Source organism: Tachysurus fulvidraco, chromosome 4 (assembly GCF_022655615.1).
Source record: "Tachysurus fulvidraco isolate hzauxx_2018 chromosome 4, HZAU_PFXX_2.0, whole genome shotgun sequence".
Classification (NCBI taxonomy): domain Eukaryota; kingdom Metazoa; phylum Chordata; class Actinopteri; order Siluriformes; family Bagridae; genus Tachysurus; species Tachysurus fulvidraco.
Window position 1 is genome coordinate 30,915,661 of NC_062521.1, and position 13,708 is coordinate 30,929,368.

At 41.3% G+C, this 13,708-nt stretch overlaps 1 protein-coding gene and 1 long non-coding RNA gene across 2 annotated transcripts; both read left to right on the forward strand.

Moving 5' to 3' along the window:
- The first annotated feature begins 8,630 nt into the window (after nt 1-8,630).
- LOC125141041 lies at nt 8,631-9,991 on the forward strand. The gene is made up of 4 exons (XR_007140383.1): nt 8,631-8,899; nt 9,086-9,253; nt 9,370-9,690; nt 9,786-9,991. It is a non-coding gene; the product is annotated as an uncharacterized LOC125141041 (long non-coding RNA).
- Nucleotides 9,992-11,664: 1,673 nt separating this feature from the next.
- On the forward strand, nt 11,665-12,886 carry LOC125141058. Its single transcript, XM_047812601.1, has 4 exons — nt 11,665-11,785; nt 11,870-12,069; nt 12,186-12,370; nt 12,503-12,886. Exons 1-4 carry the CDS (start codon nt 11,679-11,681, stop codon nt 12,884-12,886), a joined length of 876 nt encoding a protein of 291 aa, XP_047668557.1. The 5' UTR covers nt 11,665-11,678.
- The last annotated feature ends 822 nt before the right edge of the window (nt 12,887-13,708 follow it).

A 13,708-nucleotide genomic window follows, 5' to 3' on the forward strand; every position in this document is an offset into this window, starting at 1 on the left:
TGCTCGCCATTCTGAGGCTTTCCCAAACTTCAGATCTGTTAGGGGCCTGGGCAGTCGTGTAATGATATGTGGTGGTTTTATGTTCCTTAATCTGTTTTCTATGACTCTCATAATGTTGGGGCTTCCAATGTAGTACGGTTGGTCACTATTATTCAAAAGAAGCTCTGTGAGCTGTCTAATAACACCAAGTAAGACTGCATGCATGTAGTCTGGAACAAAGCCCCAAACTATATCAAAATATGGCATGTTTATAAGAGGAGAGGGACCCTTTAATCCTCTTATACTACTGTTGTTAGTTAATGCAAGCTCCATATCAGACAACAATCCTTCAGCATCTCTGTCTGCATATTCAGTTGTTGTTACTGTATGCTTCACCTGGCGGTCTACTAGGGTACCAGGATGCAGACAAAATCCACAACCAAAGTATCCATTAAATTGTGTGGTGTTCTGTATGGCTGGTCTGGCCTTTGAATCTACACAACAACATAAACCTACAATTTTACTAGTTATGCATTCTCCATTTTTTCTCCATGTTACACCTTTGTACACTAGATCTTTGGCCTGATCAACAAAAGGTTTAAGAAAAATGTGCATAACTGGTTCCCGTGGACCAAACCAAAGGCCTGCCAACATCACATTCTGGAATCGAATTTTGGGAGGCAGCTCATTCAAGTGGAGTTGTATAGGCCATATTGAAAATTTGGAGGATTTGTACAGGGGTGAGCCATCGGAATTGAAATTAAATGAGAAATTGTTTGGATCTGACAGAACTTCACCTGCTTTTGCAAGCTGTGCATACATGTCACCATCATATATGTCAGATATAATGTGTTCAGTTTTTGACCTTTCATATCTGTAGGCAATGTTGTTTGAAATTTGAGGATTTTGTAGTGTCTGGATTTGAGGTGCAATTGGTACATTGATGAGAAAACTACCGCTGTTCAGGGTACTGATTTCTAAGGGATCGCCACACAGGAGACACTGTGTAATTTTTGTCTTCAATATTTTGTTGAGTACCAATGTATGATTTACATGACCTACAATAAAAGTGAAATTCAAGCATTTCTGAATTATTTTGAATGCTTTGTTTAACAGATATCTTGATACAGGTACCACCTCTATGCCATAAAGAGTATTTATAAGTTTTAACAAATGGTGTAGTTGAGTCCCAGATATGTTATGTCTAGCCGCATATGTCATTATCATTAGCACTGCCTCTGCTTTTGTAGTAGTACCTACAGATGTAAGTATAGAGTCCATGTCTGGGTCAAGGTCATCAGGGACAACCTGTTGAAATGCATCAGTGTCAACTTCACTTTCTGTGTCACTTGCAAAAATAGAAAGACTGTCATAGTTGTCATCAGAGTCATCTGTTTCATTATCTGATGTTAAAGTAGTCCAAAAAACATTATTAACATGTTCTTGTGACAGTCTGATGTTGCATTACATTATTGCAGTGTGGCATGTGGTGATAGACTGTAAACAATCCACATATGCAATACTGGAACCTTGACTGTTGTAGTGATGTACAGTGGAATCATCATAAATGGGTACAGTATGTAATAGCATGTTAACATGTATTACAAAACCCTTTGAAAATGTACAGATAACTGCATAATTATCCTCTTAAAGGAAACAGCATGAATCTTAAATCTTTGTTTTTGAGTATAGTCACAAAATATAAACAATAGTTAAACAATATCTTAAATCTTAAATGTAATTACATACAGTAGAGCATCCACCGCTTGTTCTGCGCTTTGGAAGGGCTACTTCATCTGTGCTTTCTGGCTCGAGATACAATTAAATTTTTTTTTGGGTCATGATTCTAAAAAAAATTATGTACTACACGGTTAGGCTATATGATGCGATAGTTTAAATGAATTATCAGATGATGGTTTAGTGAAGCTTGTGGGTTCTATCCCAGCATAGAAACACTCCAAAAAAGTATTTTTTCAAATTTTATGCATTTCAGTTAGTAGTAAAATTATATCAAACTGATTTGAATAATCCTTTTGTAAAAAATATGTAAAGATTACTTAATTAAAATACTTATGTATTATGTAAATAATTTCGATGGAATTTTACTATTGATTAGATAGATAGATAAATAGATAGACACGCGCAAGCACACTTCAGAACCATGCGGAAAGGAACGCAGCGTATGTATGTACACACACACACACACACACGCATTTATATATGTGTGTATATATATATATATATATATATATATATATATATATATATATATATATATATATATATATATATATATATATGGCTCTCAAGTTTTGAAGACGGGCATCTCCACCAAAAAAAAAAACACAATAATGGGGGAGTATTTGGTAAGGATCACTGACCGCAATTTAATTTAATAGACATAATTCCTATTTATTAATTTGTGTGTGTGAGTGAGAGAGAGAAAGACTGAAATGAGTGACTGTCACTCTCAATGCGTGACACTTGACAGCCCTGTATATATGTGTATGTATGTATGTACAGTATGTATTAATTAATTAAGAAGTAGTGTGGTAAAGCAGTAATGTGAAGAGATATTACCTAGCATCAGCTATGTTCACAAAGGTAAATGTAGTTCCTGCACTTTCCAAAAATAAATCTCGCAGTTTTCGACTACATTATATACCTTACAGTGTTTATCGAAATTAGTATAAGTGCACGTGTTCCAGATCATCATGTTTTTGCTACCATAATTATGATTTTGTTTTGGGGTAAATAAAAAGCTTCTGCTTCTACAAGACGAATCTGCTGATCACTGGGAATCAGAATGTTTGCATACGTGCGGTACCTGGATGACGGTTGCACGGCAGGACTTTAACTATGACATGTTTGACCAAACTCAGGTTTATTGGGTAGCTATGATGGAAGCAAGACTTCTTCAGGGCACAAATACTGATGCTTAAAGGTATGTAACTTAAGCAGTAGCTGTTTTACCATAACTGCACAATATAAACAAATGAGTGATATATAGTTTTGTTTATTATTTTGTTTAAGAAGACAGAGCAGGAGTTGTCTATAGGCAAACGACTCCGGGTAGCACCTCTAAAAAAAAACATGGTCATCGCCACCACGTACTACTTGTTACTCGCTAAAAGAGAGAGTCGGAAGCTAAGACCAAAAATGTGTGTATTTTACAAATTACAGTGTGATAGCAAATGCCATTGTTCAATAGATATTTTAAACAAACTTTATATATATGTACACACACACAATATATAAATGACCCCAAACACACCTCCAGGATGTGTAAGGGCTATTTGACCATGAAGGAGAGTGATGGGGTGCTCCGGCAGATGACCTGGCCTCTACAGTGACAGGACCTGAACCCAATCGAGATGGTTTGTGGTGAGCTGGACCGCAGAGTGAAGGAAAAAGGGCCAACAAGTGCTAAGCATCTCTGGGAACTCCTTCAAGACTGTTGGAAGACCATTTCGCCTGTTTGAATTGTTCGGCACCAATCACTTCCTGCAGAGTTTTGCTGCAACCCTGATTAAACACACCTGAGCAAGATAATTAGGGTGTTCAGGAATACCAGATAATTGCAGGCAGGTGAGTTTGATCAGGGTTGGCAAAAACTCTGCAGGAATGAGGATCTCGAGGGCCAGAGTTGAGAACCTCTGTCTTAATGTCTTGAGTTTTAAAATCTTTCTTACAGAATGCCTACTATGAGCCATCCTCCCTGGGGCTATTCCTATATTTACCTGAAGGCCATAACACCCATACTGTGTACACAAAGGACATGAAGGTCATTGTTAGCACAGGTTTGTCATTTTCCAAAATCCTGCTTGCTTTAAATCCTGATTCCAATAATATCAATCATTAAGCTATAGGTGACACACTCAAGTGATTTAGTCTATGCTGATATGGTAGTCTCATTAGTAGAAGTTGTTTATGTTTTTATTTCCCTCTGTTAATTTGGCAGGACGGCTCTGCACCGTCACAGTCAATATGTGTGCGTGTGAACCAGAAACAGGGGGGCACGGTGGCTTAGTGGTTAGCACGTTTGCCTCACACCTGCAGGGTCGGGGTTCGATTCCCGCCTCCGCCTTGTGTGTGTGGAGTTTGCATGTTCTCCCCGTGCCTCGGGGGTTTCCTCCGGGTACTCCGGTTTCCTCCCCTGGTCAAAGTGATAAAAGTGATAACCTGGTCCCCCAAAGACATGCATAGTAGGTTGATTGGCATCTCTGGAAATTGTCTGTAGTGTGTGATTGCGTGAGTGAATGAGAGTGTGTGTGCCCTGCAATGGGTTGGCACTCCGTCCAGGGTGTATCCTGCCTTGATGCCCAATGACGCCTGAGATGTGCAAGATGTTTCCAAGATGGCGGCACGGCAGTAGCACGCAGCGGCCTCTCCGGATTCAATACGGTGCTAATTACGTTTTTAAGTTTTTATTTACGGTTTTGAGCCCGACCATTGCTTCTACATGGATGCCAGAGACAGCGGTGTTCATGTATATAAACATGTATACAAACACCAGGACCTAATAAAGTACAGAAATCGTGTAACAACCAACCTGCACGATGATGTACTGGTTAGGCTTCGTGACCTCGGCTTGCTGCGGAGACCAGGCCTCCAGTCCCCGGTGTCGCCTGATACCAGAGACCAGGGGAGGGGACGCCGAAAGCGGTTCGCGAGGAAGCGGAAGCGCGGTAAGCGAGCGGGCGTCCGTGCTAGGCTAAAAACAAACCCTAGCCGGCCGGCTCTCCCGTCCATTCTACTATCCAACGTTTGCTCCCTGGACAATAAACTGGACTGCATCCGACTCGAACGCTCTACACGGAGAGAGGTTAGAAACTGCTGTGTGTTTGTTTTCACGGAGACGTGGCTCAGCGACAGAGTTCCGGACGCCGCCATTCAGCTGGACGGGCTAACTTCATTTAGAGCCGACAGAAATGCAGCTCTTTGCGGTAAGACTCGCGGTGGTGGTGTGTGTGTTTATATCAACACGGAATGGTGCAAGAACTCTGTGCTTGTTTCTACTTACTGCTCATCGTCAGTAGAGTTTGTGACTGTTAGATGCAGACCATTTTATTTACCACGGGAATTTACTACTGTTTACATTGTCGGAGTTTACATTCCTCCTAGCGCTAATGCTAAAGAGGCGCTAAGTGAGCTATACGGAGCTATTAGCGACCTACAGAATGTTCACCCCGACGGACTTTTTATCATCGCCGGAGATTTCAACCATGCAAATCTTAAGTCAGTGCTCCCTAAATTCCATCAGCATGTGGACTTTGCTACGAGAGGTGAAAACACGCTGGATCTTGTTTACACAAACATTCCCGGCGCGTACCGTGCGGAGCCCCGCCCCCACCTCGGCTACTCAGACCACATCACTGTTATGCTAATTCCTGCATACAGACCACTCGTCAGACGCTCAAAACCGGTTCTGAAGCAGGTGAGAACCTGGCCAGCAGGAGCCACTTCTGCTCTTCAGGACTGCTTTGAGTGCACTGACTGGAATATCTTCAGGGAGGCTGCAACCAACGGCGACTCCGTCAACTTGGAGGAGTACACGTCAGCGGTGACCAGTTACATCGGCAAGTGCATTGATGACGTGACCATCTCCAAGACCATCACTACACACCCCAACCAGAAGCCGTGGATGACTGCTAATGTGCGTGCTCTGCTGAGGTCTAGGGACCTAGCCTTCAGAACAGGGGACAGGGTGGCCCTAAGAACAGCAAGGGCCAAACTGTCCCGAGCCATCAGAGAGGCAAAGCGTGCACATGCCCAGGCAATCCACAGCCACTTCCAGGACAGCGGAGACACCCGGCGCATGTGGCAGGGCATACAGGCGATCACAAACTACAAGACAGCTTCACCTGCTTGTGATAGCGACGCCTCCCTCCCAGATGCGTTGAACGAGTTCTACGCTCGGTTCGAGGTACAGAACAACGTTACGCCAAGGAAGACCATCCCTCGTCCCGATGACCAGGTACTCTGTCTATCCACGGCCGACGTGAGGAGATCTCTATGCAGAGTTAACCCACGGAAGGCTGCTGGACCAGACAACATTCCTGGCAGGGTGCTCAGAGAATGTGCGGAACAGCTAGCGGATGTCTTTACGGACATCTTCAACATTTCCCTGAGCAGCGCCGTTGTTCCTACGTGCCTCAAAACTACCACCATCGTTCCTGTCCCAAAGAAGTCTACAGTGTCTTGCCTCAATGACTATCGTCCCGTTGCACTCACACCCATAGTTATGAAGTGCTTCGAGAAGCTCGTCATGAGGCACATCAAGACCCAGCTACCACCCTCACTTGACCCCCTACAGTTCGCGTATCGTCCAAACCGCTCCACAGACGATGCCATTACCACAGCCCTCCACTTAGCCCTCACCCATCTGGACAATAAGGACACTTATGTACGAATGCTGTTCATAGACTTTAGTTCAGCATTCAATACAATCATCCCTCAGCACCTGATTGGGAAGCTGAGCCTGCTGGGACTAAACACCTCCCTCTGCAACTGGATCCTGGACTTCCTGACTGGGAGACCTCAGTCAGTCCGGATCGGGAACAGCATCTCCAGCACCACCACACTGAACACTGGAGCTCCTCAAGGCTGCGTGCTCAGTCCACTGCTGTTCACTCTGCTGACTCACGACTGTGCAGCAATGCACAGATCGAATCATATTATTAAGTTCGCCGATGACACGACCGTGGTGGGTCTCATCAACAAGAACGACGAGTCAGCATACAGGGAGGAGGTGCAACAACTAAATGCCTGGTGTAGAGCCAACAACCTTTCTCTGAATGTGGACAAAACTAAAGAGATGGTTGTGGACTTCAGGAGAGACATGGACTTCAGGAGAGACTTCAGGTTGTGGACATCATCTGTAGAGATCGTCAAGAGCACCAAATTTCTGGGTGTTCATCTAGCGGAGAACCTCACCTGGTCACTCAACACCAGCGCCGTCACCAAGAAAGCCCAGCAGCGTCTCTACTTCCTCCGAAGGCATATCTCCCTCCCCCAACCCTGACCATGTTCTACAGAGGGACCATTGAGAGCATCCTGAGCAGCTGCATCACTGTCTGGTTTGGGAACTGTACGATCTCGGATCGCAAAACCCTGCAGCGGATAGTGAGGACAGCGGAGAAGATCATTGGGGTCTCTCTTCCCTCTATCATGGACACTTACACCACACGCTGTGTCCGCAAAGGCAACAGCATTGTCGATGACCCCACACACCCCTCACACACACTCTTCACCCTCCTGCCGTCTGGAAAAAGGTACCGAAGCATTCGGGCCCTCACGACCAGACTGCGTAACAGTTTTTTCCCACAAGCCATCAGACTTCTCAATAACCGAACTGTACTATACTGAGCACAACATACACACACATCATCTGTATGGACTGCACAGACCCTCACAAAACACACACACTGTTTTGCACACTTTTCTGCTGTTTTTGCACATATTGGACAATATCTCAGTCATCTGCTATTTTTTGCACAACTCCATATATAATCCAAAGGACCTGCTGCTAAGAACCTGCTGCTGTTCATTCTTTTACTGCACAAAATATTGTTTGAACATTCAGTATTTACACCGGTCGGTCGGCGCGGTTTCTGTTACTGTCTTTTGTGTATTGCATTTTTTGTACTTTTTGTATTGTCTTGTAACTTAATGTTTGCACTGTTTTTTGTCCTGCACTGTCTTTTGTCCTGCACTGTCTTGCTTGTCTTGTCCTGCACTGTTTGCACCAGGTTGCACAGTTGCACTTTATGTGGCTAAAACTACTTACATGTCCTTAGCCCTGTCTTTGTTTTATGTAGCACCTTGATCCTGGAGAAACGTTGTCTCATTTCACTGTGTACTGCAACAGCTATATATGGTTGAAATGACAATAAAAAGCTTCTTGACTCTCTCTTGATAGGCACAGGCTCCCCGTGACCCGGGAAGTTCAGATAAGCGGAGAGTGTGAGAGTGAGTGAACCAGAATCCTGCACACCGTTAAGGTATGGGCTCTGGCCAGCAACAGCTGACAAGCCCCAGACAGCCTTTTCTATCCCTCTGCTTGAGCTTTTTGTTTGTCTGTCACTGGAGTGTCAGGTTTCTGTTGAGGGTTTTTGCAACACCCTGCGCTGGAAAAATAACCTCACACTTGCAGAGGTAAGTCAGTTTACAGAGGTCAGTTTGAAGTCTTGTCTGTGAAGTGAACATTTCCATTACTTTCATGGAAGACTAATGAGTCCATATTGTAGGGCTGTGCAATTAATCGTTTTTGATTTTCAATTTAAATTTTGATTCAAACAATTACAAAAACAAGATAATTGAGGTAAAACAATATTGTGCAACAATTTTTGTGCAATTATAAATTGCGCGCTGCTGGACCGATGTGTTTGTAAGGCACTTCGAAGGCACCACTGCTTTGACATGTGTAGCCTATTTCAACACTTACATGATAAAAAGGTTAAATAAATGCATGTTTTCAAAGTCACTGAGTAATCATGTTAAATACGGTGTCATGTGATCATGATTTTTAGCAAAATAATCGTGATTATGATTTTGCTCATAATTGAGCAGCCCTACCATATAGATGAGAAAATTACACTTTCTTCCTTGATTGTACTACATGATTAAATATCACAACTAAAAGTAAACATTTATGGAACCATCTAGGATTGTACAGTTGCATGCAAAAGTATTCTTGATATTTTTCTATAAAATAACAACTGAGTGAACCACCATCACCAGATGTAAGATGTGAAACTGTAATGTTTTCACTGACTGCTGCTTATACCGTAACACCCTTTACAGAGCCCTGGCGGGAGAATCCATATCCCATTTTAAGCATCACCACTGCAGACAAAGAAGTTTGGTAGATGTTTGCCCACAATTAGATGATGGGACCACATGCCCAGCATGTCCAAAGGTTGGTTCTAGTTCTAACATGATTCTTTTTGATTATACAGAGTTATCTGATTTGCAGATATCAATTGCCATTAGGTCATGAAAAATGCAATTATGGTTAAAGTATTATACTAAAACAGTAACAGCATTAATGTATAAGCCTGGTGCAGATACAAAACCAGGATTACTGTAACTGTTTGTTTTCTAGGCGGATGGAGATATGATAGTGACATTGGATGCCAACTTTGGCCTTGTGATGAAGCAAAGCTCAGGGACAAGTGTAGTTGAGCCATTACATGGAACCCGCATATTTGTTGATGAAAAGGATGTAGAGGAGTACCTGCTATCACATCTTGACAGCTCAAAGCCACACGAAGTTAGTCATAGTTGCAGAATACTTTATTAGGAACGAGTCCATAAAATATTAGATTTAACTTGTGGGAAAAGACCATTATTCCTCCCATAAATTCAATATTTTCATTAAATCTTTAGGACTGCAGTGACTTTAAGGCTGGCAATGTGTTGAGGTCACAACAACAAGCAAAGACGTAACAGGAGTGTTTGGAGCATCCTGTCGTCATGAAATGCCCCTAATGTTTGTCAACATGAGCCAAGGAGAATTATTTTTATACAAATATAATTATTTTTAACTTTTCCTCAGTATAAAGTGTTTTATCATTCACATTTTTGTGTTGGAATAGATTAGCCTATCCCCTGTATGTCACCGATGCGTTACTTCAAAGATGTAAGGACAAGAACATACACCTGCGAGTAGTCTATGACATTGCCTGTGTTGTTGCCTCACATTTGCAGGTAAGTACCATTTTTTTTCTGTGTAAAACTGAATTATTATTTTGAGAAAATACCTTGACACATCAACTCAAAATTGTCATACTGTGTTCAAACAGAAATCAGGGGAGGGCATACCACACAACATCTCCTTGGCCATACCAGCATTTCATGTTTATGGACACAAATTGCCCTGCCAGGTAATTCATTGACTTCATAGGGACATCAGGACATGTTACACACACAATTCACTCCTTGTTTGGCCTCCATTTTTCCTGTCTATCCACTGCAAAGCTGAAATGAGCTAGAAATGCCTAAAAATAATCTTTAATCTAACATTTTTCTAACCTGGAGTTTGTCTAAACTTGTTTTAGAGATGCAATGTGTAGGACAATCCAGTGGAACCGCTTATTTCAAATCTGTTCATGTCAACTAATCACTATAAGCTGAGGATTGTTTTAACCAATTTAGTTTCCTTTGTTTATTTTTATGCAGATTACCATCTAATTTTTATAATAATTACATGAATATGGCATTACACTCCACTTACATTACATACAGTATACATACCTGCTGCTGTGAGAGTGCAGGGATGTTAATTATGCACAATAAAAGTCCCATAACACCAGCAGTGCAGGAATGGGTGGGGAAAATAACTCCCTAGACCACGGCAGTGTGAGTAAAGGAAAACATCACATGACACGCAACTGCGGACAGCAGGCATGTACACACACACACACCAAACATACCCAATATGAACATCGTAAGCGGACTACTTGATTACTATAAACAAATTATTTACACAGCATTTCTATAGGAATGATTCTGTCCCAAGCTTTTTGATTCATATAAGTGGTTGAACACTGTAACCGTGATCACTATAAGCAGTAGGATCATGCTCAGTGTCAGTGTACAGTATGTGATATTTTACCGCTTTGCTTTAATCATAGATCAAGTACAGTACCGGGCGGCTCGATGGGTTTGGGCTCACAGACGGGGAAGGAATGGGAAGGCTGTGGTCTTTCCTCCGAAGATTTGCCAGAGTCACAAAGGAGATGACTCCATCTCATCGCCTTGACCTACTGACTGATGCCCTTTTGCATTATGGACGGAGGAAATCAACTGACCCACAGTTTTGTCCACTGCTCTATAACCTTTCAAAATTTTGTGCTGGTTGTTCACTGTTTATACATTTTATATTTTCTGGAGTGAAGCCAATCACACACACATTGGGAAGCAGAAGTAGATTAAACTGTCTTTTCAGAAGTGCAGCTCCTGCAAAGACTAGACAAAGCAGAGATAATATCGATTCTCGCTCAAGAAGATCTCTCATCTGTCATCAGAGAGGCACCAGGTAAACAATACACATAAGAAGCAGGTAACAATAGTTGAAGATAGGAGAATTTTACATTCCATTTACACAAGAGTATGTAGGATTGACGTGCGTCTTGGTTTCTGTTATTTTTGTTTTGTAGTGTTGGTTTCTGAAGGAGACATTGGAGAGATGCGGAAAAAGGGAGATGGAGCTAGCCCATCAGAAACAGAAACCAATAAGGAACTGAAGTTAATGTCTTGAATACTGTAAAAAGGTCATGAATATTTTTTAACTAAGAATATTGCAAATGTTATACTTACCTTTGTGTACAGTAATAAAATATAATCCTGTAAGCTATGTGAAGAAGTATCATGAAATTATTTTATTAGAGTGGTAGTAATGTCTTCTTTATTTGTTCTCCAGACTGTCTGTAGATGGAAAATGGACTACATCATCAGACTGATTCAGTTCTAGAAGTTCAAGTAAGAGCTTAATGTGTTTATGTAAGACTATGGTAATTACAGCTGTCTTTATGTGCCCTGCTGATGTGCTTCAACATGTGATTATAGTAACAGCATACAGTAGTTTTGAAGGAAACTGTCACCAGTGCTTATAAATGAAGATTTGCAATAATTCTGCAATATCTGAATGTAGTGTAATTAGTAATCAATGACCACCAAGGCCTTACTTGTAACATATGTTTGGTCAGGTGTACCACAGTAATGCTTTCTGCTTGCTAGCTACTGAACTTTTTGTAATGTGTAGATCTGGGACTCGTGAGTCACACAAGGAGGGTGAAACAGAGTAAGTAAGCAGTAATCTGTTGTTACTGTTCTCTGATCAAGTGTGACATAACATTTAATAATAATTATTTGCTAACCATTGTAGAATTGAGGACTCTCTGCTGAACATGGAGAAAAAACTCCGCATTAGGAGAAGATGGCAAGAGTCTGATTCAGACTTCCAGTCTACTCTTAAGTTCTACTCTAAGATGTGGAGCGTGAGCTCAGAGCTCCAACTGATCTGCAAGGCTAGAACTGAATCAAGGAAGAGAGCAGTCCTCCTCCACCTGGAAAGAAAATATCCAGGTAAAGTGCTGTGGATAAGTAGATACAGTAAGACATTAAGTTTCAACTTAAAAAGGACTACAATACAAACAAATACATTCATTTTTCTGCATGCGTGTTTCCTAACTTTGCTTCAGATGGGCAGGGCATTGCCATTAGACTCTCCAAGCAGGTAGTCAGCTCCAACAAGAGACTGAGACAGGCAATAAAAGAATACAACAGCATTCAATGGCCCCCGCAGATGAGCATCTTCCCTGCAACAATTGATTTTCAGGAATCATGTGATCCCTCTTTGCATGTCTACTTCTGCTTTGATGACACTGCAAGTATAGTTACTCAACCCTAGTAACCACACAGCAGTCAGTCTAGTAACCATCTGACTAACTAACTACATGCCAATCATATTAGAGACCACCTGGTAACATGACATAACACTTTTTCTTTTGTCTTCTAGATTGAAGAAGAAGATGTTTCGAGGAGTCTAAAAAGGCGACGGATTGATGCCTTACATATGAAGACTCGGGCAGCTGAGGAAAAGCGTATGCTTTACCAGGAAATGAGAAGTGTAACTGAACACCTCCATCAGCAGCATGCCTTTCTATACTCTGCCATCAAAGACACTGAGCAGCCTGGTGCAAAAGCTGCTCTCATTCAACGTCTCCATCAGCTGGAAAGAAAACGACATCAAGCCATTGTGATGTTTCACCCACATGTGGCAGACATTGTTCCTGCAGACAACCCCCACTTGTGTCGGGCCCTCCCCATGCCAAGCATACAGACACTGGTATACAATGATGATAGTGATAATGATGACAGTGAGGATGAATATGATAACTAGCACTGCAGATTTTTTTAAAATTTCCAGTTGAATCCTTTGAAACAAATACTGTATAAGTTTGTAAAAAATAAAATGTTTTCCATAATGAGTTATTGTCATGTTTTCAGCCATTGTTACAGCACACTTGAGAGGTCAATGAAAAGTGATTACCTTAATAAATTACTTAAACAATGATTTTACAGTCATAATCCACAAGACAGTGTGTCACATACAGTAGGTTCTTACGTAACGAATATTGGCTTGAAATGCTCCTGAACTAAGTTTATGTGGATTAATCCTTTTTTATCTTCCCATTGGCTGCTTTTATTTTATTTTTACATTCTTTGTTCAGTGAATTTATATTCCATTTAGTTTTATATATTTATATTCACCTGTAGGGAATTGTAGTTTTTAAAACATTTGTTTTTCTTATAATTGGAGGTTGTAAATAGTGAGTTGAGTGTACAGTGAGGAGTTTAGGGGATTGTAATTTATGCAATCAGATTTTAAATATTTAATTGTTAAATAGGTTTAAATTAATTTTAACCATATTTGACAGTGTCCCAAGTTGTTGACTATATTGATATGATAACTGAGGTCAATTATTCAATGTTATTCTCCAGGTCAAGACCTTTCTAACGATGTATATGGCTTAACTCTACAACAAACTTTTCATGTTCTCATTTCAATGTACAAAAGCCATCTCAGGTGTAGTTTCAGAGAGCACTTTGAAGGCTCAATAGGGTTATATAAAATAAAGCTTTTTGTTTGTTAGTTTCTGGCTGTGTAAACAGACCCCACACCTCGAGGAAAACCTGGTCAGTGGTAAACACACACAAACTG